General features: G+C 41.2%; 1 protein-coding gene and 1 long non-coding RNA gene across 4 annotated transcripts in view; one reads left to right on the top strand and one right to left on the bottom strand.

Annotated features, from left to right (window-relative positions):
• LOC309609848 overlaps positions 1-12,762 on the top strand; it is a 298,578-nt gene extending 285,816 nt beyond the window's left edge. The window contains exon 5 of the long non-coding RNA XR_014233616.1: positions 461-12,762. This is a non-coding gene — a long non-coding RNA (uncharacterized lncRNA). The remainder of the gene's footprint in view (positions 1-460) is intronic.
• KITLG (KIT ligand) overlaps positions 1-20,905 on the bottom strand; it is a 92,083-nt gene extending 71,178 nt beyond the window's left edge. Inside the window, exon 1 of one of the 3 annotated variants that reach the window (XM_082351848.1) lies at positions 20,671-20,905. In XM_082351848.1, the coding sequence (XP_082207974.1) occupies positions 20,671-20,685 (15 nt within the window). In that variant the 5' untranslated portion in view covers positions 20,686-20,905. The remainder of the gene's footprint in view (positions 1-20,670) is intronic. The other 2 variants (XM_082351849.1, XM_082351847.1) reach the window with 2 other exon arrangements.
• Positions 20,906-23,120: the final 2,215 nt, after the last annotated feature.

Raw genomic sequence — 23,120 nt, forward strand, 5'->3', positions numbered from 1 at the left:
CAGTTTTAAAAAAATGTATTTATTTATTTATGTCTGCCTTGGGTCTTTGTTGCTGCACGTGGGCTTTCTCTAGTTGCGGCGAGCGGGGGCTACTCTTCACTGTGGTACGTGGGCTTCTCATTGCGGTGGCTTCTCTTGTTGCGGAGCACGGGCTCTAGGTGTGTGGGCTTCAGTAGTTGTGGCTCGCGGGCTCTAGAGCGCAGGCTCAGTAGTTGTGGTGCACGGGCTTAGTTGCTCTGCAGCCTGTGGGGTCTCCCTGGACCAGGGCTCAAACCCATGTCCCCTGCATTGGCAGGTGGATTCTTAACCACTACGCCACTGGGGAAGTCCTAAAAAGGCAGTTTTTGATTGACAATCCATGAGAATGTTAATGCAATTCTACCACCTGAAGCCCAGCAAAGCATCTGCCTTTGATGTGCTCAGGACATGTTCCTCTGATAACAATACACTTCAACTGCAGGTTCATTGCTTATGAAAGAGATGAGATGATGTTTAGAGAAGAAGAACATCAGCAAAGTAAGATGTAGATTCAAATCCTGATTCTGTCACTTACATGCTGCAACCTTCAACAAATTATGGAACCTCTCTGAGCCTCGGTTTTCTCATGGTGATAACATTTCTTTGGAGTTTTGAAAAGATTAATAAATAAGACAATGTTATAGTAGACCATGACATGACTGTTAATGCTATACTGGTATACCTCGGAGATACTGAGGGTTCAGTTCTAGACCACCACAATAAAGAGACTATTGCAATAAAGCAAGCAAGTCACACTCATTTTTTGGTTTCCCATTGCGTATAGAAGTTGTATTTACACTAATGCCATCATCTATTAAGTGTGCAATAGCATTACAACTTAAACAATGTACATATCTTAATTAGAAAATACTTTATTGTTGAAAAATGCTGACCATCATCTGAGCTTCAGCAAGTCATAGTAGTCACATCAAACATCACTGATCACAAATCACCATATTATAATAATGAAAAAGTTTGAAATACTGTGAAAATTTGTGATACAGAGACACAAAGTGAGCAAATGCTGGTGGAAAAGTGGCGCTGATAGACTTGGTCCAGGCAGGGTTGCCACCAACCTTCAATTTGTAAAAAAAAAAAAAAAAAAAAAAAAACCCACAAAACTGTAATATCTGGGAAGCACAATAAAGTGAAGCGCAATAAAACAAGGTAGGCCTGTAGTTATTATTTTATCACTACTACTAATTTTTTAAATGTTGACTTTTAAATTAAAAGCTATGCTAACAGTGGATGTCACAATCCCATTTATGTTCTGCTTCCCCCATAGATTAAAGATCAGCACAGCAAGGTGATAAAAAGAGGTTGTGAAACTGACCCTTGGGCTTGGATTTGGGATCAGCTCTCCCAAAGCGGGCAGGCCCATCTCTACCTGGAGCAAAAGTGAGACTGAATTGTTTGGGCAATGGGTGAATGTTAACCCGAATAGTAGAGTTTCAAAAGTCAACTTTAGCTTCAGTAATAATCCAAGATGGCTTAAGAAAACAAAGTGTGTTTACTCAAGCACAGAGAACGGTATAGAGTGGGGGGCTGGGAGGCGGTGATTCTAGAATCAGGCTGCCCTAGCTTTAATCTCTACTCTGCCACTGACTAACCTTGTGGCCTTTGGAAAGTTATTTCATCTTTCTGGGCTTCAGCTTCCTCACCTGTATTATGGGCCTAATAAAAGAACTTACTTCACAAACTTCGCACAAAGGTATATACACACTTGGTATATAGTATCTGACAGCCAGCTCACCCTCATAAATGTCCATGATGGTTAGTATCACTGCTGTCTTTTCAACCACACCTGGAACAAGCATCCCCAGTAATGTCATTTCCAAAATTGAAGCCTGGTGGTTCAAGCCACAACTCTGAGCACCATCCTTGATCCTTCCCATTCCCCTAGCTCCATATCCACTCTCTCAAGTGCTATTAGTTCTACCAGCAAAATACATCCTGAAACATTCACTTCCCTCCATCTCATCTTGTACCACTACAGCTTGTGCCGAGCTTCCCTACTCCTGCCTGGAAGACTGCAAGGACCCTCTAAATAGCCTTCTTTGCTTTCATGCTTGCTACTCACAAGATTGTGGTCTTCAGGGAATGCAAAACATCGCCACCTGCTTACAGCCTCTGAATGCTTTTCCATCACATTTACGATAAAATACAAACTCCTGCTCAAGGTATACAAGGCCCTATTTAACGCAGACTTGCCCACCTCCATGATCATTCTCACCATGCCCTCTTCCCACACCATACTCCAGCTACACTGGCCTCCTTTCTGTTCCTGAAACACCGGGAATGTATTCCTGCCTTAAGCCCTTTGCACTTACTATTACAAGCTTTCTCCCTCCTGGGCTCTGAAAGAGGCAAGTCGTTCTGATCATTCAGGCTTCAGTTCAGATATCACCTTCTAGGAGAAACCTTCTCAGGTGACCTGCCTTAAGCAGCTCCAGCACTCTCAGATCAATTTTATTTCCACCGAAGCACTTTTCATCAGAAATAAGAAACTGATGATAACCCAATTCGTTTACTCTCATCACCTGTTCCTTCTGACAAGTGTGCAAATGGGGTGAGGACGAGAATTATACTATTCTTGTTCATCATTCTTATCTCTAGCACCTTGAACTGCTCAAATACTCCTACCATCAAATTATCTTTCATATGGTACAGACCATTGTGGTAGCACTCTCTAAACTGTCTGAATAGAGAATAAATTCAGGTATGTGAAATGGGGCACAGATGAAGTCAGGACAGTGTGTGATTCACTCCTTAGCAGATGGTGGCCCTATCACACAATGGAATTGCAACATTACCCACCAGCTGTGCTTGTTACCTGTCTCCTGCTGGAGTTTGAGTCCCATAAGGCAAGTACTTTCCATCCCTCACTGTTTTGTCCAGAGTGGGTAGAGCAGTGCTGAGTACAGACAAGCCTTTCATAAATATTTGTTGAATGAATGAATGAAGGATAAACAGAAGAGTTTTGCTCATCCATTGGGCATAAACCACTGTCCTCCTTCCTATTCTTGGGTCCAATAACTGCTAAACCGTAATGATAACAAGGGTGAGTAATGTTGCAACATTCTCTTAATTATCCAAAATGTGACATTAGCTAAATGCTTCTCAGTTTGAACTTTTAAACTTTTTCTTTGCACCTTTAAATACTTCTCTAGCCCCATGAAAATGGAAAATTAGGATATAAAACCAGGGATAGACTGTAAGCCCCATGAAGAGCAGGAATAATGTGTTTTGCTCACTGCTGTAGCTTTAGCCTCTAGCACAGTGATCTGCTTGTAGTAAATGCTAAATAAACTATTTTTAATGAACAACCAGTGGAAAATGCCTTCACTGGCAGATGTGGCCAAAATGTGATAATAACCCAAAGTGCAGACCCGCCTGTAAAATCCCCAGATTCCCTTTCTAAAGGAACTAGATGAGTATCATGTGTAGTTACTTTCCTTTACTGACTCAACGGGGGCAAAACAAAACAAAACAAAACAGAAAAACAAAAAAAAACCCCCACAGACCTGGAATGCAGACACTTTCCTACAGTAAGTTCAGTGGAAGTCTTTGAGAGGTCTACAATTTTATTTAGAATTCAGTATAAGATGCATCTATAAATTTCTTCCTCTCTCCCAATGAGCTGCAATCCATCAAAATTTCTACAGCAGCCATGCATAAAAAATTATTCATGGTGATTCTGCACTGGTAAACACATGCAAGGAATATGATTTCATTTGGGAGCAGGCGTGTTCAGAAGTGATGACATAGGTTAAGCTTTTAAGTGCTAATCTTATCTCTTCTCAAAGCACTGGATGACTCTTATCTGTCATCCCTACCAGAGAAGGCAAAAGAAAAAAAAAAAAAGCTCACACTCACAGAACTAAATTATTTTTTTTTTACGTCATCCAGACCCATTCCTAGTTTGACTAAAGAATAAAATCAACTACCTTTGCTTCAGAGTAACACAGGCATAATATCACTGTTCCCCTCTGACAAGACTTGTTTGCAAGAAGCAGAAAGTTGCATGCCAGACTACTCAGGAGTGGACTCAAATGACACTCCCCCTCACCACCCCTCCTCCAAAATAGGCTTTATTATTGCATTTTCATGCTAATAAGCATGATTAAGTGGCAAACTCTTTTATTCCGATTTTTCACCATGACATCATGGAATTGTGCTGAGCATTCTCCATAATATCACTATGTAGGAAGAGACTCCAAATTCAGCAGAGAAAGGAAGATGTAGGACAGAAATAAGAAAGGAGAAGACTTTTTACAATGTATCAGGATGTGAGTAGTGGCATCACACAGTTTATTATTACTATTTTTTAAAAGGTTCTGAGTTAACAATCTTCAAAGTAAATGTCAACTATTTTGTGTTCTGAAATTCTTCCTCAAAGATGACCTGGGAAGATTATCAATTAAGCTTCCTTGTTTAATAAAACAGAAGAAGAATATGGAAAATGTACTTTAAACCCTCAAGTCCTAACTCTAAATAATGCTAGGGGAAAATAAAAAGGAACTTTCTCCTTGGGTCAGGAAAGAAGATGAGTGAGTATCCATTGCAAGATTATCCTTTGGGCTTTTTTCAAAGCAGCTGCTTTGCTGTGGAATCAAAAGTGGCTGGAGGAATACATGTAAACAGGAAGACTGCTTGGAAAGCAAAGAGATTCTCTCACCATATAGGAGAGAATGGGAATCTCAGGAAATGAAGACAGGGCCGTGTATCCAGCTAAATGAAATTTAAAAGATATGCTTCAGCTGCTATATGATTCAAGTGCCAAATCTGCACAAGCCATTTTGCACATCCACTTCATTGTTTAATTTTTGTGTGTCATCTCCTCTTCTCATTTATGGTCCTTTTTGGAGATTTTGTTTGTAAATTGAGACAGGAGGTAGATTTCACTACTTGTAATGTGATTATTATCCAAAACTTGAAAAAGTTTTATGGGTTTCAGAAATGATAACCTTTCAGTTTACACACAAAAACAAGCAGCTTACCTGATTTAAAAAACAGAAAAAAAGAAAAGGTAAAATAGGCCATGCTGTAAGGTTGCATAACTTTAACAACTTTAGAATTTTTGAAAACTTGGCATCAAAATATTGGGTTGGCCAAAAAGTTCATTTGGGTTTTTCTGTAAGATGTTATGAAAACACCCAAACGAACTTTTTGGCCAACCCAATAGTTTTGTGAATGTTTTAAAGTACACAAATCTAAAAAATGTTAACTTTAGAGCACTGAATTGTAAAGCAGTTGTATCATTGCCTTGGGTCACTAAGATGGTGACTTCTAATCACAGATGAAATCTGAAAACATCACTTCTTATTAAATCCTTCTCCAACTTTCTTCCTCCACACTTAAATACGTCTTTGATCTTGAGTAATGAAACATCGCTTTTGCTAAATTCCTTAATCACATCAGTCTTAAATCCACAAATATCATTTAAAATGAACCATCTAAATTTCTCATATTGTCTATTGTCTCATATTTCTTTCATCAATTTCTTGCTAGAGATTATACACATCAGAATCTAAAACTACACAACATCCTTTCCTTGTCTATTGCACTGGCTAACCATTAACCAACACAAACCGTGGAAAGAAAATATGAAAGGAAGCTTCTTGAAAGTGGGTGAGCTGGAAAGAAGAATTCATTTACTCTATTTATAACAGTCTTATTCATTATTATGTATCAAGAAAAACATCTTACCTAGGCAAAAAGAGAAGATGTCAGCAATACTAATACTAAGCAAACAGACTGGGTTTAAGACTAACTAGTTGTAAGATGCTGAGCGACTTGCACAACCTTCCTAAGCCCACATTCCTCTTCTGTAAATGGAAGGATGATATAACCACCCTCATAGGTGGAGAGAATCAGGGGAGATAAAAGTATGTAACATACTTAGCTCAGGACCTGGCACATGGAATGAGCATCAGAATCATCATTTTCTTCATCATCAGCAGCAGCAGTATTATGTACTAAAATCCTTTCTGGCTCTTACACCCTCTATAATCTTGAATTAGCAAGCACCATCTGGTGCCTGCTATTCAACCTACTGTGTTATTTCCTTAAAAATGGCCAGCAACTTGCCCCACCTTCCTCTTTTTGTAATCCATGGTCTCTACCCTCTTCTACAACCCCAAATGGCCCACTTCTCTCTCCAAACAGAATTATGTTTGAACAACGAATGTTTGTGCCAGGTGGTACTGCATGCACAGTTATATGCGTTTCCTATGTATGACATCAATGCGTGATAGTAATGTTCCTCCTACCTTCCAAATCACCCTCCTTGGTGCCAACCCGTGTGTCAATTAAGGTCAGCAGGCATAAAACTGTAAGTACTCAGATCCATGCTTAGAATGCTACAGTCAAAGATTCAGTCAAAGATACATCTGACGTGATTCATTAACTCATAGTTTGGTTCCAAAAACCTTTACTAAGATTTTGGTGTTGTACCACTAGCTGGGGATACCAACATGAGGCGATTTAGCCAGGTAGACAGCTAAGTAAGAAGATAATTTCATTGTATTGTTTTCAATATATGATTTTTTTTTAATGCTACAGAAGCACGGGGTAAGATCACTAAACACAAGGAAAGTGGGGGCAGGGAAGAAGGGCAAACAGACTTCAGGGAGGACTTCCGAGAGGAGGAACCATCTCAGCTAGACCAGCTGGACGATGAAGAGGGGCTATCAGGGCTTTCAGGACCAAATGCAGTGTGCAATATGTCACTATTTCACTGTACTTTGTTAAGTGATGCCAGCATGAAATTTACCACTCAGGGAGCAGTAGAGATAAGCAACAGCCAATCACAGAGAATCTTGTACAGTGTGTTGAGGGTTTGGACTTTATCCTGCAGGCAATGTAAAGTCAATGGAGGATTTTAACCAGGGTAGTCACATGGTCAGACTTCCATTAATAATCTAGATTGTGTGCATTAGAGAGAATCTTTAAAATTACAGAATTCACTCTCCATTTTGTTGGATAACAAAATGGATGCCCTCGGAGGGATGAACCCCATATCAACACCACATAGTTGAATTTAGGATGTGGATCTCCTATACAGTCAGAAAGTGCTTGTTCTGACTTTCCTGCCTTGCCCCCCTCCCCCCGCCCAAGTGCCAGGACACACATTTTCAAGGAAAGATGCAAAACTAAGTCCCTTTATAATCCAGCTCTCCTAAGTGACTTATAAAAACCAATGATTCTGTCCCATTCTCCTTTGGGCCTTAAAAGAATAGACTTTGTCCTTTTTCAACATTTAAAAGAGAGTTTTGCTTTTTGGTTTCACTTGAGTCTTGGCTCAAATTGTTGTGTTAGATCCTACTCTAAACTGAACCCAAAGTTACTTCACACTTGTCTGGGTTGATAACTTAATTTTTGAGGTAGTGATAGTCAAAGATTCAGTCAAGAAACCTCTAGAAAGAGCGTTCAGATTATACAATGTCAGAAAACAGGAGCTGTTTTCTGTCTTTCACAAGCGCTTTGAACAAGTCCATCAAAAGGAACATAACAGTTTAATGTTCTGTATAAGAATGGAATGCTTGTTTACCTGAAGTAATGGACTGATAAAAGTAACGTCTGTCTTGATGGATACAAAACTTACTTGAAGATTAACCTGGACAATCAAGCCCTTAAACTCTAAATACCATCACCCACAAGAAAATAAAACCTGAATTCATAATGCAAACATTCCCAAACTGTTGATCCTACACCTTTACTAAATTCAACACATGCAAAGAAAAAAAAAAACAAAAACAACAACAGCAAAAAAAAAAAAAAAAACACAACCAACTTTGAATGCAAAAATGAATTTTTCTTGAAAGCAGCTAGCATTTACCTAGGTTTTCTGGGTACCTGGCATGAAATAGCCCTTGTCATGTACTGGCTCATTTAATCCTCAAAACCACGTGAGAAGTTAAACACTATTATAAATGTCATTTTAGAAATGAGAAAATCAGAATGTTAGAAGAATTACATGATTCAAAGTCATCCAATTTGAAGAGGCGACTCCAGATCTATGCATCTCCAAAGCTATTAATACATACTATATAAAGTAGTGTGAGGCTCATTTTGGAAGACATTAATAAACTCAAAGCTTTCATGTGTTTAGAAAGTTTGAATTTTTCATTACTCAAGGCTTAGAATAATAAGTATAACCATAGGCCTCTGAATGGAACAACACACACAATAACTGGGGACGTAGCCAAGACGTGTATCAGCATTCTTGGTCACAAAGGGGGATGCTGACCCAGATCCAGACCCTTACTAATCTCAGTTCACGGTCACACAATCCAATTTCCCATAATCACCCATAACCTCTCTCTGCTTTTCAGTGACAACAGGTTTAAATAAATTATAGCCGTCACACAAGTGGAGCAAACAGACAGAGCACACTGAGCCATACTGATCTGTTAGCTGGTAGAATCCAGTCCCTAAAGATTAGAGATACTACTTATTGAACATCAGTGCTGGGTCAGCCAATTTCTATATATTATCTCATTTAATCTTTGTATTCTTCCAACCATGTAATATTATCCTTACCACCCCATTATACATACGAGGATATTGAGAAAGAAAGTAAACAACATGCACGTGGGTCTTGGTGAATAACAGAGCTAAGGACTTAAGCCTCGTTCTAACTCCAAAGTCCATGCTCCTTTGAGTGTCTGCATGAGGCCAATGAGTCAAACATTTGTACAAACACAACTTAGTTCTTAATAGTATAGCAGGAAAACGTGTTGAGTCTGAAAAGTACTTTTCTATAATAGTACAATTCTGTGAGTGACAATCACCAAGCAGGTATGCAACATCCTATTTCCAGGTTAAAAAGCTACAAAGTATTATTATTCCATTTTACAGAAGAGGAAATTCAGTTTAAGAGAAGGTTAAGCAAAGTTAAATAATTTGCTTAAGATCCCTTGGCAAGCTAGAGCCAGACGTAAAACCTTGGTGCTTTTGACACAAAAGCCATGCTCTTTCCTTTCCCTCTTGACAAGTGGTTATATTTCTGTTGATGCAGAAAATGACTTCTCCTCCCAGATAGGGAAAAGTAGATCACTCACCAATTCATGGGAAGGACTCATGTTCTGTCCCCCCAATTCCAAGTATAGCACAGAGTTTAGGAATGTAGGCTCTAGTTCCAGACCGCCTGGTTCATAAGCCAGCTCCACCACGTATTAGCTCTGTGACCTTGGGCACAGGATAGAAAGAAGTAACTTCGCTCTAGGTAAAATATCTTGCGATTATAATTATACACATTTAGCTCTTTTTCAGTTTTTGGTTAAAGTAGGGAATGAAAACAATTATTCAGGACTAAAGTGAATTCCAAGCCTGAGGTATTTGGATAAATTGCTTGAACTTTCCCTTTCATTCTGACAATGGAGACTTTGTAATTAAAGTCACTTTCTTAAGAAAGGAGTCACCACTGTTGATAAGCTTACCATTTGTTTAATGCTATTAGGATTTCCTAGGTGCCTGGCACTGGACTAAGGGCTTTTTGTGGATTATTTCATTTAATCTTCACAACCACCTTTGAGAAATGTACTCCTGCTCTCCATCTTTGGCAGATGGGGAAACTGAGGCTCTGAGGATTAGCCAACCAAAGTGGGTCATCTAACTGCAGTCTATTTGGTTCATCACATCTCTGTTCTGTTGTTTCCTTCACCTGTGTTCAAATGATTCCAGGACCTTTTAGCGAACAACTTCATTTCCGCTAAACTGATAAATTACATGGCGATGCTGCCGCTAAGGGTGCTCCAACAGTCGATTGTTTCAAAAAATAGTAACATCAATGCAGAAAATGAATTTTTACTATTCATGCAGTTGGACTGACAAGGAATTACAAAGCAAAGGTCACAACTTTAATGGTTGGTAGCTTTAACAAACAGACATAAGCATAAAGACATTATTAAGTAGTTTTCTAAAAATGATCACCGCCACTTAAAATTGTGTTTGGGGCTTCCCTGGTGGCGCAGTGGTTGGGAATCTGCCTGCCAATGCACGGGACACGGGTTCGAGCCCTGGTCTGGGAAGATCCCACATGCCGCGGAGCAAATGGGCCCGTGAGCCACAACTACTGAGCCTGCGCGTCTGGAGCCTGTGCTCCGCAACAAGAGGTCCGCGCACCGCGATGAAGAGTGGCCCCCTCTTGCCACAACTAGAGAAAGCCCTCGCACAGAAACGAAGACCCAACACACCCAAAAATAAATAAATAAATAAGTAAATTAAAAAATAAAATAAAATAAAATTGTGTTTGGAAACAGCATGAAAATAGAGCAAACTGATTAAAGTAATCCCCAAAGCATCTTTTCTCCCCCAAGAAGTTATTTTGCAACACAATTTTCAAATATTTAAAAACCTCCCCTCTGCCAAGAAAAGTACCATTTTATTTTGAAAGACACCAAGGTTTCGGCAGTAATTCTTAATTCCATAAATTAAAATGGCATTTTTCCAGTTTACAAGGACCTCCCACACAACAGGTCAGCTGAGGCAGGCATTCGATGGCTAAGGAGACGGAGGTGGGAGAGGCTGGGGACCACGCCCTGGCTCCCTGACTTGTGGGAGTGCTGCTGCTCTGCACAGCCATTTACCCTCCTGGCTGGTACTGAGGAGCTCAATCAGAAGCAACCCCTCACTCTCCCCGGGAGCCCTGCTTTGCCTGCTGTCAGCCTTCCCCTTATAGGATTAAAAAACCATCATCTTCACATGCAAATTTTTTTAAAAAACAGGCTTAAGGGGGCTTCCCTGGTGGCGCAGTGGTTGAGAGTCTGCCTGCCAATGCAGGGGACACGGGTTCGAGCCCTGGTCTGGGAAGATCCCACATGCCGCGGAGCAACTGGGCCCGTGAGCCACAACTGCTGAGCCTGCGCATCTGGAGCCTGTGCTCCGCAACAAGAGAGGCCGCGATAGTGACAGGCCCGCGCACCGCGATGAAGAGTGGCCCTCGCTCGCTGCAGCTGGAGGGGGCCCTCACACAGAGGCGAAGATCCAACACAGCTAAAAAAATAAATTAAAAAAAAAAAAATTCAATGTTGTAATTCTTGAATTTCTCTCTAATTTAAAAAAAAAAAAAAAGAGTGGCCCCCGCTTGCAACTGGAGAAAGCCCTTGCACAGAGGCGAAGACCCAACACAGCTAAAAATATAAATTAAAAAAAAAAAAATTCAATGTTGTAATTCTTGAATTTCTAATTTAAAAAAAAAAAAAAGTGGCCCCCGCTTGCAACTGGAGAAAGCCCTCGCACAGAAACGAAGACCCAACGCAGCCATAAATAAATAAATAAATAAATTTAAACAAACAAAAAAAGGCTTGAGTCTTACAGATTGTATGTATATGTATATTTAAATATGGGTTCATTCCATTGACGTGGTTCAATGGAATCTAGTTTTTAGAATTACACAGGCTTGGCTCCAAATCCAAGCTCTTCCACTTACTTGCAAATTTTTTCCCTTTTAATCTTGGGCAAGTGTTCTTAATCTCTCTGAACTTTAGTTTCCTTATTTGTTAAAAAAAAAAATGATATCAATAATAATATCTGCTTCATAACATTTTTTTTTTTTTTTTTTTTTTGCTAGAATCAAATGAGATATTCTTGTGCAGTTTGTGGCCTGGCGCCTCATCTATTGCGAGTAATCAACGGATATTAACATATTAACTAGTCTTATTACTTCATTCTTTCTCTTATTTTTTTTTTTTTGGCCATGCCCCGTGGCATGTGGGATCTTAGTTCCCGGACCAGGGATCAAACCCATGCCCTGTGCATTGGAAGTGCGTAGTCTTAGCCACTGGACTGCCGGGGAAGTCCCCTATCCTTTCTCTTCTTAAGCAGCTTGTCTTTTGGCCTATTTTGTATAACTGTTGCCTTTCATAGAAAGGGGGGAATGATAAAGGGGGTAAAATTGGAGGAAAATTTTGTTTAGTTTGCTAAGAGTGCTTGAGAGTGTTAAAGAAGGTAGATTGTGTATAAATAAGGCAGTTAAGGTATTAAGCTCTATTATTTTAATTCATTTATTCATGCAAGCCCTATAGCCAAAGGCAGGAACTGTGAACAATGAATTTATGTCTTACAGCATGTGGATTTGCTGAAAGGTTCCATGATTCGCTCTTCTTGCAGAGAAGGAACTTATTATTTACTAAAAGCAAGTCCCTGTGCCCTTACACAGCCTATCTCACGTAATCATGACATCAGTACTACCAGTAGATAGTTATTTCTGCACCCATTTTAAAGATTGGGAAGGAGAAGTTCAGAGAGAAACACTTACTGAAAGGCACACTGCTAGTAAGCGGCTGAACCACTACTACATTTGATTCAGTCCAATGTTTTCTGTATTCTCACATGCCCACCAGTTTCACTTAGTAAATAATAGTGCACATTCACTGAAAATTAATACTGTAAATGGGGAACAAAGTAGCCTTTCTAATCATCAACCAGACACATCTGTGTATAACAGAGCCAGGATAGTAGTTAAAATTTGCCTTCTGTTTAAAAAAAAAAAAAGAAAAAGGCTTCTAAAAAAGGTTATTGGCACTTAACAACCTGAAATCAGGCATTTATTTATTCAACAACATTCCATCTGTGTTCACTGAACCTCTAGTATGAGCCACTCTGCTAGGTAACTGGAATCACAAAATTTTTGTTGCCAACTATTACAGGCAACTGTTTTTAATATCTGAATTGTGTTTGCTTTTGATTTAATGTTCCTATAAGCAGAACATGTATCTTTGAGTTTCTAAATAGGCCGCACTAATACTCTGTGGTAGTGCCAGCTAAATCTCTTTGGGTGTTAATCATGACCATAAAACACCTGGAGTTGGCAAGTTAAAGACCTTTTCCTCTTCTGTGAATTGGGGTTTAAAAAAACAGTACCTACCTCCCAGAAGAAAAGTTCTTTGAATTCATCTTGGAACTGTTTTCTATTAAGTGCCATTTTGGCACGATCTTATTATCAGGGTGATTTGATTTTACAAAACAATCATGAAAGTATTTAAAATGGATACACATTTAAATGTCAAATGCTTGACACAGACTGTAGTAAATTTCATTCCTTCAAGCTGAATCATTTATGTGTGACATTTATACAGAAATGCAAACAATAAATGGTCAAATCGATAAAAGTCTATGGAATTGTTTAAGAATAAGAAAGATCCAAATTTCAAACGGGGAACTATTTTTTATGGTCCACTATTTTCTAGTACTGTTAAGATGTAGAGTACCATTATGGCCATAGTACATTATAAACAAACGTGTCCTAAACTTTTAAAGTATTTTCCTGGGCAGGGGTTAAGAATTAGAAAAAACAAAACTGTTACAATTTGTTGCGTAACAATGGAAGGATTATATAAACCCTATTTTGTCGTTGGATGCTTTTCTACATAGAATTAATTTCATCCAGTACTAAAAACATTATACTAATATCCTCCTTTTGATTCTTCATGAACGTTTTCTAACTACTTTATTATCCCTGCATTTTAGCAACCCCTTTGCACCACCTGGAAGCAGAAAACACCAGCCCAGCTCCTTTACTGTGATAATTTATCTTTCTAACAAACAGTAGAGTGACCTGTGTTAGTTCTCCACCTAACAGAACACATCAGAGATCTCTGGGTAGGGCCGGCTGAAGATAGCAGCTTTCTAAAATCGCCAGAGATCCAAACTAAAGTAATGACAGAGGTTTTAGTCGGTCATCAAAAATGGAAATCCCTAACGTGTTGACTATTTCAGAAGTGTCAAACTGTAGGTTTAACACAGAACCAGAAATAACGATGTGTGACTGCCGGGGTTTGTTTTGCAATCCTTGGGTTTTCTAGATCACATTAGAAACCATTTTATATGAAGCACCTCTACCCTGCCTCCCTCCTCCCATCTAAAGTTCTGCAGTGAATGTAAATTTTAACAGCCATCCATGTGGACAACGCATCCCAGGAAGGGTGCAAGGCCTTTATAAACACAACCTACTTTCTTTGCAACACTTCTTGGAAATCAAGGAATCTGTGTTTTCACAAGGCAGCTGTCTAGGAAGGCTTTGCGAAAGGGACCCCAAGTAAACAGTGGAAAACTCGGCACAACGGGGTTCCTCACAATAGACAACCACTATTAAGCTGCAATTTTTAGAGGCGACCTGGTTTACTACCACTCAAACACTGGCATTTAGAAAAACAGGCCAATTACGAGATGTGATTCAGCCCTGGACTTTAGTAAAGGCACTTAAATGGAAAGGTCCTTGGCTTCAGAGATTTCAAGTCAAGGGGAAAAAGAGGCAAAAGTGCTAAGCACCCACAGGGCTTTTAAACAAAAGATGAACTTCTGCTCCTGAAAGGGCAACAGAGTATGTGTATGCAAGACAAACAACGGCCCCCTTCAGGCTGTGCTCTGTCCTCCCTGGTCTCCAGTGGGGGCACAGTATGCAGTCAGAGTACATTATACAGTGGGGATGCCCTTTCTGCAAAGGTGAAGGAGGCTGGGGCTTACTTGTTCAAGTGAGCACTGACGATGGCTTTGCTCTCGCTCTCTCGTCTTGTGCGCCCTTTTGCATGGTCACCCTAGAGAGCAAAGGCATTCTTTGCAAGGCCACTGTCAGATTTTTGAGCTGCTGTCTGTGCACCAGGAACACAGAAAAGGCACCCTAACTGCCCCCTTAGAGACTACATTCTAATCAGCAGCACTCCAAGCCCCAAGGCAACAGCTACACCTGCAAAGTCAAGTGCTGAATTCCTTCATCCAGATAAATGAAAGATAGCTACTGCTGCTTTTTTAAAGTGTCTGGATCATTGCCTCAATTCTGAACATGGTTTTAGCAGGAAGTTCACTAGATTTTGCTGGTGCTTAGAGCAGAAGAGCATTATCATCATTGTCACAGCTCTATTTTCTGCGGAATCCGTGGTCTCTTGCCTGGAGGAGGGGGTTCAGACCCGCAAAAAGTCAGGGCAAGGAGAGACTGAGACTCGGCAACGTGCCATCCACAGAAACCGTCTTTCCCGGAGGCAGAAGGGCTGCTCCCTCCTTTTTCAGCCTCTGTGTCTCCAGCTGCAGACCTCTCCCCTTCACTCTTCTTCTCAGGGTTAACTCTAGGGCACAATATTACTGAGGCTCAGTGACTTGCCCAAGACTTGCCCAAGACTACGAAGATCCAGTGACTGGCCCTGGAGCCAGAGCCAAGTGCAGGGTCCGTACCTCTGATTCCCTCCACAAAAGTTCTTTCCACTACAGGATCAAATTCTCTCCATTTCTACTCCACGCACACAGCTATTGGAGACCGCAGGGGTAGAAACAATAAGCAAATATGGAGAGGCAGACATTCATTAGTTATGTAAGATGACCTCCTCTGGCTGTCTGACTTTGCCTTATGATTCTTCTTCACTCAGAGGATTTAAAGATTGGAAGAGAGAAAGTAAAGAGCCCCTTCAACTATGGATATTGCCAAAATAGCAAGTGCAAATACCATTCTTGTTATAGAGAAATACCAAGTAGCAGGTGAAAAGGCTAAAAGTACAACAGTCTAAGTTGAAATCTCCTTCATTTCTCCCCATTGTCTGCTTTATTATCATAAAACAATGGTTAAAATTTCTATTCACACCAAAGCAATGACTACATGAATCTCAGAACCAAAGGAAGCTAAAATGCCATCTGGTTCAAACATCTATTTTACTAGTACCTTAGACATAGAGAATTTTAGAACTGGAAGGCACTTAGAAATCACCTAGTCCTACTCTCTCATTTTACAGCGGAGGAAAGAGAGATTCAAATGCCTGCCCGAAGTCATACAACATAGTACCTGCGCTAATAAATGAACTCCATCCCCTAATAACCAAGTCAACGTGGCAGCCTAGAAAAAACAGTAAAATGTAGTCAAAAGACAAAGAGAGTTACGTAACGGACAGTCTTCCTTTAGATGACACACACTGCAATTTTAGAAAAAGATCCACGAGGCCTAATTATGAGAAAATCACCCCCTATCACCTCCATTTTTCTGGACAGAAGGAAATAGGTAGAGATGGGATAATGACAATTCTCTCCAACTCCCAGCCCCTGTAAACAATTTTTAGCATGCCCATAATTAAGCGAAAAGGCAAAAACACCTCACTGCATCTATAAATCAGTAAGGCTATAGTCAATGGTTTTTATGAGACGAAGTCTAAACAAAATAACCCTGAAAACAGATTATAAAAGCATCCTGGTGTTCCTTCAATTTGTTTTATAAATTGTTCTGACTACACAGGTGACTAACACCAAAAAAGAGAGTCTCCTGCAGCTGCTTATGATTCATGTACTAGAAAACAAAGATAAAAGATCACTCCTGACAGATTTATATCCAAACGCCTTACCCTAATTTACGAAAGGGAACATTAAGGTAACTGAGAAAAGAAAAAAAAAAAAATCTCCCAAACTTGCATAATGAAAAAAATTAAAATGTCACCACATGTTGCCTGGTAAAGACCATAAAGACACCCTGCAGACATGAACGCTTGTCCTCACTCTGAAGAGCAAGTTCAAGAACACCAAGGACAGGAAACTGACCCAGTCTCTTTAGTCTAAAATGAAATAAAATAAACCCTCAGAGTCAGACAAAGGGAACTTAGAAAGCAAGAGTACGGAAATACAGAAGTGAATCGGAGATGGTGATTATATTCCCATTTTCTATTCCAATTTTCAATTTTAACTCTCTTATTTTCACTTTTTAAGAAAAACTTTAAAGCATTTATCATCTCTCCTGCCACAGATAGCCTTTCTTTTCACATTCCTGATTTGATAGTACAAACAGGTATCAGTTTATAAGGCTGAATGCAGAGATCCAGATTTATGAAAATTTGGTCTCTGTGCTTTGATGGTTAAGCATCATTTACCTGCAAAAGCTAGTTTTTTTTTCTGGCTTTTAAGTTAGTTGGCAGGCAATTCTCTTCTCAGGGATAATACATTCAGGCTGTAACTACAGTGAGCCACTGTGCTGGGATACAGACATATATAAAATCTCATTTAATCCTTACAGGTCTTTATAACTATTTTATAATCATTGTACAGATTGCAAAATGGAAATCCCAAGAAGTTAAACCATGTGCCTAAAGTCATTTGTCTTCCCAGTGGTAAAACAGGAATTAGAATCAAAGTCTTGAAAAGCTAGAACCTAAGATCTCTCCACTATATCTCAGGTGTTCCCTACACATGGATGGGGAAGGGCACATGCAGTGGGGCTCGCCGGACCATGCAAGAAACCTCCAGTTTCAGACTAGCTATTTGGGGAGAATTTTTTTTTAATGTTATTGATGGTGATGGAAAGATTTCAATAACCCTATCATTATAGAATAAATGTGATTCATAATTTGCTATCTCCAAATCAGCAGTTAGATATAAATAAAATTTGGCGATTTTAATTGGTTTGGCTCAGGCCTTCAGACTTCCATATGGTTATTTTCCTTGTTTTATGTTACATGTAATCGACTTAGCACTTGAGTTTTAAAGTCTTGGCAGAATCTATCAATTAAAAGCTACAAAAATTAGGATTGTTCAAAGCACACATTCCAAATGGAGTGATTTTAAGGACAAAATTAAAAAATGCTCTTTTCATAAATGTTAAAGTTTTCTATAAACTTGCATCATCACCCAGATGACAAACTTCATACAGACAAAAGAGAGATTTTCTCTGGAAAAACAAAAGCTAATAAGCATTCTATTTGCTTCTTCTGAGAACTAATGTGTGCCCAAAATGGCCTTTTCTACACCGTTTGCCAGATGAATTTTTCCTATCTTCATATTTCTAAAACTGACAGCAGTCGTGAAAACTCTCACAGACCATCTCAAAACTAAAATGTAAGTACAACATCAATAAACATGGCGCCAGCCCTTTTAAACTGATAGCACTTTTCTAATTGGTCTTGCAAATTAAGATGTTCAATTGTTATTTAATATACCAGTTTATCAGAGTATTACACTGAAAAAGAAATGATTATACATTGAAATAGATGTTCTTTCTAAGCCAGAGACACAATTCCCTTCAGAAAACATAAAACCACACAATATGGATAAAATACATTCAGAAATCTGAAAAATGCAAAATGCTTTCATTTCTGTAGACTTGTGACTAAACTTATTGTTAAAATTGCTCCTCATGACTACTGCCCGTGTAATTATTTCCCATATGCTAAAAGTTCATCACACGTGCTAAATAAATTAAAGAATCATTTATCAAACCTCAAGTGGTCGTTGGTGAATTTCCACATTTATTTAGCTTGACTGAGAGTCCAGAATGCCTGATGTCCCTGTGATTCTTGGAGAGCTGCACAATTCAAGTGTATTTTTAAAATTATCATTAAATTCTCATTTTATATCTTGGGTAATGGAAGGGTACACAACTGTTTGTTTTATAACAGAACTCTGGAATTGACGCCATCTTTATAAATGATTATTTAAACTACTGAATGTTAATAGATATTCCTCCCTGGCAAGTATAACATTAGATTCAGTAGAACAATCTTACATCTTAATGTCAGATTTCCTTATACTACTCTCCATCCATACAGAGTTGCACCGGAAATTTCTTTGTAACTTTTGGATTAGAAAATTTAACAATATGAATGAGGATCTAAGCACCCCCCCCCCATTTCCACTGATTATTTCATTGATTTCATGCTATTTCCAGGGTCCCCTTTTTCAATGGCAAGAATGTGGAATTGCTAGAAGTATCTTTAAAGGAAACCTTGAAGGTCAGTAGATCCCAAGCAATGAATGCCTTCATTCACCAAGGGCACTGCCCTCCTTTGCCTTCAGTCCTTTAACAGCAGCAAGTTCGCCCAAAGGGCTTGCACTTTTACTTGGCCTGAGTAGGTCACATTTCTAAAATACTTAGCTGTCTGCAGTGTCTCTGGTCAGTAGTACTGAGTCACTAACACCAAGGAGTTTCAGGCTAGTTTGACCTCTTTCTAGTTTTCAATGGAATTATCCCATGTAATCCAATTTACACAGCCATTTAATCAAAGTGAGAAAGGAGATTACAGAGCTCACATTTGTTTTGCAAAGCAAGGGTGCAAGGATCATCAATCCTACTGACTCTCAAAGTGACTTGATAGTACATCGCCCCCCTTTGGATTGTTGGTCATTAACCTGATCTGTCTCCAGTGATCTTGTTTAAATAGGAAGGTTTAGGCTCTTTTCCTGAACTAGAAGGTAGAGGTTTCTTCACCCACATCTCACCACTACCATTCACGTGAGCAGATGCTACTATAACAAAGAATTGGTTCCCCGTCCGCCCGTGCTTATTATTCCACAAAGCAGAAAGCATGTACGAATCAAGTAATTACATTAAAACTTCTCTTCTGTTGCCAGTCTTTAACATTTGCATTTCAACAGCCCACTGTGGTGATCCCAGGTGCTTTGCCTATAAACTAACCTGCTTGCAGGAGAGGAACCTGCGCTCCGCTCCTCTCCTCGGTCTTGGGCAGCTGCCCTAGACTACACAAACCTTTCTGCTAGGCCATGTCCCTCCCTCCTGCCCTTTTCCACACGGGTGCAATAGGCTCGAGTCTTCCTACTCCCCTCTGAATGTGTACCCTTCCCAGGTCTAGACACCTATTTAAAATATGACACTAAGTATGTCATGAAATAAAGCATTTTCAGCACGTTCTAAACTGAAGATCTGTACAAACCTTTTCCCCACCACTTCCACCCCTTCGACACACTTCAGGAATTGCAATCTCCGACAGCACCTCTGGGGGGTGAAAGGGCAGCCTTACCCAACCCGCAGCAGATAACAGAAAAATTCCTAAGGGGAGAAGTAAGTAGAGGTAAGACCTGCAGTGGCAAAAAGAACTGTGCATGGGAGTACAGTGGCGGCCCTTTCTAAACGACAATCCAGATATATGCTGCAAGAAAAAACAACAAAAACAAAACTAATTGTACCCCTGGACGGTGCTGTACCACTGTGCTTCTGTATAATGCACAATTTTGCAGCACTGGGAATTACCTCAATAACTACCATCAGAGGTGCCCATTAAAACACACACACACAACTTTTTCTCTTCTGTAATGGAAGAAAGTGGGTGCAATGTGGAGGTATTACCCCCTCTAGAGCTCTCTTGCCTAGAGCCGCAAACCTAGCAGACGCCGCGGGAGTCAAGTTTCCCGGGGCTGGCCGGGCAGGTTCTCCGCCCAGCCGAACGCGGCCACGAAGGAACTCTGGGTTGGCTAAGTTCCAGCGGCTGCACCCGCGTCCGCACGAGCCAGGTACCCACCCAGGGGCTGCACAAAAATCTGGGTGCGCGAGCGAGCGTGGCGCGTGGGGAGCTCTTGTGTAATGTCCCCGAAATCCACGGGAAAATGCCTCCGGTGCAAAGACATGCCTTTCAGTAATCCCTTAAACTCTCCGGCCAAAGAACAGATCCTTCCATCTTACAGGAATTGCGGGTCCCGACTGACAGCTCCCAACTTAAGGGCTGCAGCTCCAAACTTGACACGGGCTCCCTCTCATCACTCCCACTCCTCCTCTCCCAGGCTCACCCGGGCCGGGCGGCTGGGGCTCGCACGCCACGCCCGCCTCCCCAGCGCCCTCCAGGCTCTTCCGGCAGGCACAGCCCCGAACGCCCCGGCACTTGGGGCCGGGACGCGCCGGCCTCCAGGCGCGATTTTCTTGGAGAGCCGGCGAGCTCCCGGGCGCGCCCTACTCACTTGTGTCTTCTTCATAAGGAAAGGCAGCGCTGTGATCCAGCCCAGGCAGCGGTGTGGCAACTCCGTTTAGCTGTTCTGGAGCTCCAGCATATTGCATGAGCAGCGGCTGCAGATAGTCCATGCATTGGGTAGCCCGAGCGCAACGCCCTCTCCACTGCCCGTGCTTCGCGCAGCGCTCCCGGTCCCTGCGAGAGGCGGCGAGTGAAGCCCGAGCTAGGCAACCGCCAGCACTTTTATACAGCTCCCTCCCGCCTACTCCGGACACGCCTCCTTCCCTTCCGGAGCTCCGGGGAAGCGAGACTGGGCTGGGGCACGGGAGGGAGACCCGGGAGGGCGGCCGGAGCCCCGCGAATACACCAGAGTTGGACAAATCAAGCCAAGCGCGTCCCCTCGCCGGGGGGCCCGTGTGCGCACGGCCGGGAGGCCACCAGGGCGCGGGGGCGCCGAGGGTGAAGCTGGACACCGTTCAGCCGCCGCTCGCGCTGCACGCGGGTAGTGGAGAGTCCCTGCTCGGCCTCTCAGCTCCGCCGGGGCTCACCTGGCACCGCCGGGGGACGGAAGGAGTACCTCGCGCGCTGGCGAGGGCCCGGAGCTCCCTCTTTTCTGTAGAGACGGTGCGGGAGAGGTCACTGGGGGCCTAGCAAACAATTCGCCCCTTCCTGCTTTATGGAAATGTTTTTAAAGCTTAACTAGGATCTATATAGTGAGGCCATTGTCTTACCTTTGTTTTTTTTAAACAGTTACTTTAGTGAATGAATATTTAATCATTGAAATAACTGTTGACTCAGGATTGAATACTGCTAAGGGAGATGCTGTTTCCAGAATGGTTTACTGCTGTTTCTTTAGAAATTAAGATTGAAAGAGAAGCGATAGGTTATTAAACGCGGAGATCACCAACCCAGCCAGAGTTTTGAAAACTGTACTTTTTTGCTGGAGAAGGTTTTGGAGTCGGAAAGATAATGCAACAACAGTAATAGTAGATAAAACCATTATATGATGCACTTAATTACATACCAGGCGCCGCGCCGTGCTAAGTACTTTACAGAGATTATCTCGTCAAATCTTTTCCATAAATCTATTGTATAGGTCCTGTCATTTTTATTCCCAGTTTATAGTTGATGAAACAGTCTTAGGTCAATTTTCCCAAACCACAGCTAGGAAATGGCAGAACTTAATTTGAATCCAGAGCCCTGGCTATACAGCTTTTTGTTTGTTTGTTTTGGGCTGCGTTGGGTCTTCGCAGCTGCGTGTGGGCTTTCTCTAGTTGCCCGATCGGGGGGCTACTCTTGATTGCGGTGCTCGGGCTTCACATTGCGGTGGCTTCTCTTGTTGCGCAGCACGGGCTCTAGGCCTTCGGGGCTTCAACAGTTGTAGCTCGGGGGCTCTAGAGCGCAGACTCAGCGAGCCATGTGAGATCTTCCCGGACCAGAGATCAAACCCGTGTCCCCTGCATTGGCAGGCAGATTCTTAGCCACTGCGCCACCAGGGAAGTCCCCTATAGAGCTTTTAAAAAATACTTAAAACAAATATTAACTCTCCAAACCCCGCCCCCCGCCCCCCCACCCCCCGCTTTTTTTTAAGTCTGAGCTGTGTCTTCATTGCCGTAGGCGGGCTCCAAAACCCTTTTATATTTGTTCTTATAACTGGAGAACACTAAAAAGCATTTTATTAATTTTTTTAAAGAAAATATTTACTAGACATTAACATCAATAATCTATGAAATAAGAATAATGTGTAAATTTAGGAATTAGGTATTTTAATAAGAGAGTAAGATTCCAAATTTGCCTTAATTAGTTCAGTGTGCCTCTTTTACAAACGAATATGCCAAACCTATAACCATAAGAAACAAGAAACTAGGTAAAATTTGAAGCTCGCTGTGTCAATTTTCTATCACTGCTGTAACAAATAACCAAAACTTAATCACTTTAAACAACAACATTTATTATCTTGCAGTTTGGAGGTGAGAAGTCCAAAATGGATCTCCCTGGGCTAAATGTTGTCAGGGCTGTGTTCCTTATAGACGCTCTAGAGAGTTCCTTTTCTTGCCTTTCCAGGCTTCTAGAAGCTATCCAGATTTTTTGGCTCATAGCCACCTTCCTCTTCAAAGTCAGTTGTGATGAGTTGAGTCCTCACATCACCCACTCTGCCCTTCCCTTCTGCCTCCTTCCACTTCTAAGGACCTTGTGATTACCTTGGGCCCACCTGGATAATCCAGGCTATACTCCCTAAATCAGCTAATTAGCATCATTAATGCCATCTGCAATCTTAATTCCCCTCTGCTATTTAGCATAGCCTATTGACAGGTTCCGGGGATTAGGACATTGACATCTTTGGGCGTGGCAGGGGTGTATTCTTCTCTCCACCACACTCAATAGTGAACAAATTCAGGGAGAACATGGAGTGGAAGTGTGGGCTTGTTATGTCACTATGCATCCTTCATCAAGTACTTC

This window comes from Balaenoptera borealis (assembly GCF_965194805.1).
Source record: "Balaenoptera borealis genome assembly, chromosome: 13".
Taxonomy (NCBI): Eukaryota; Metazoa; Chordata; class Mammalia; order Artiodactyla; family Balaenopteridae; genus Balaenoptera; species Balaenoptera borealis.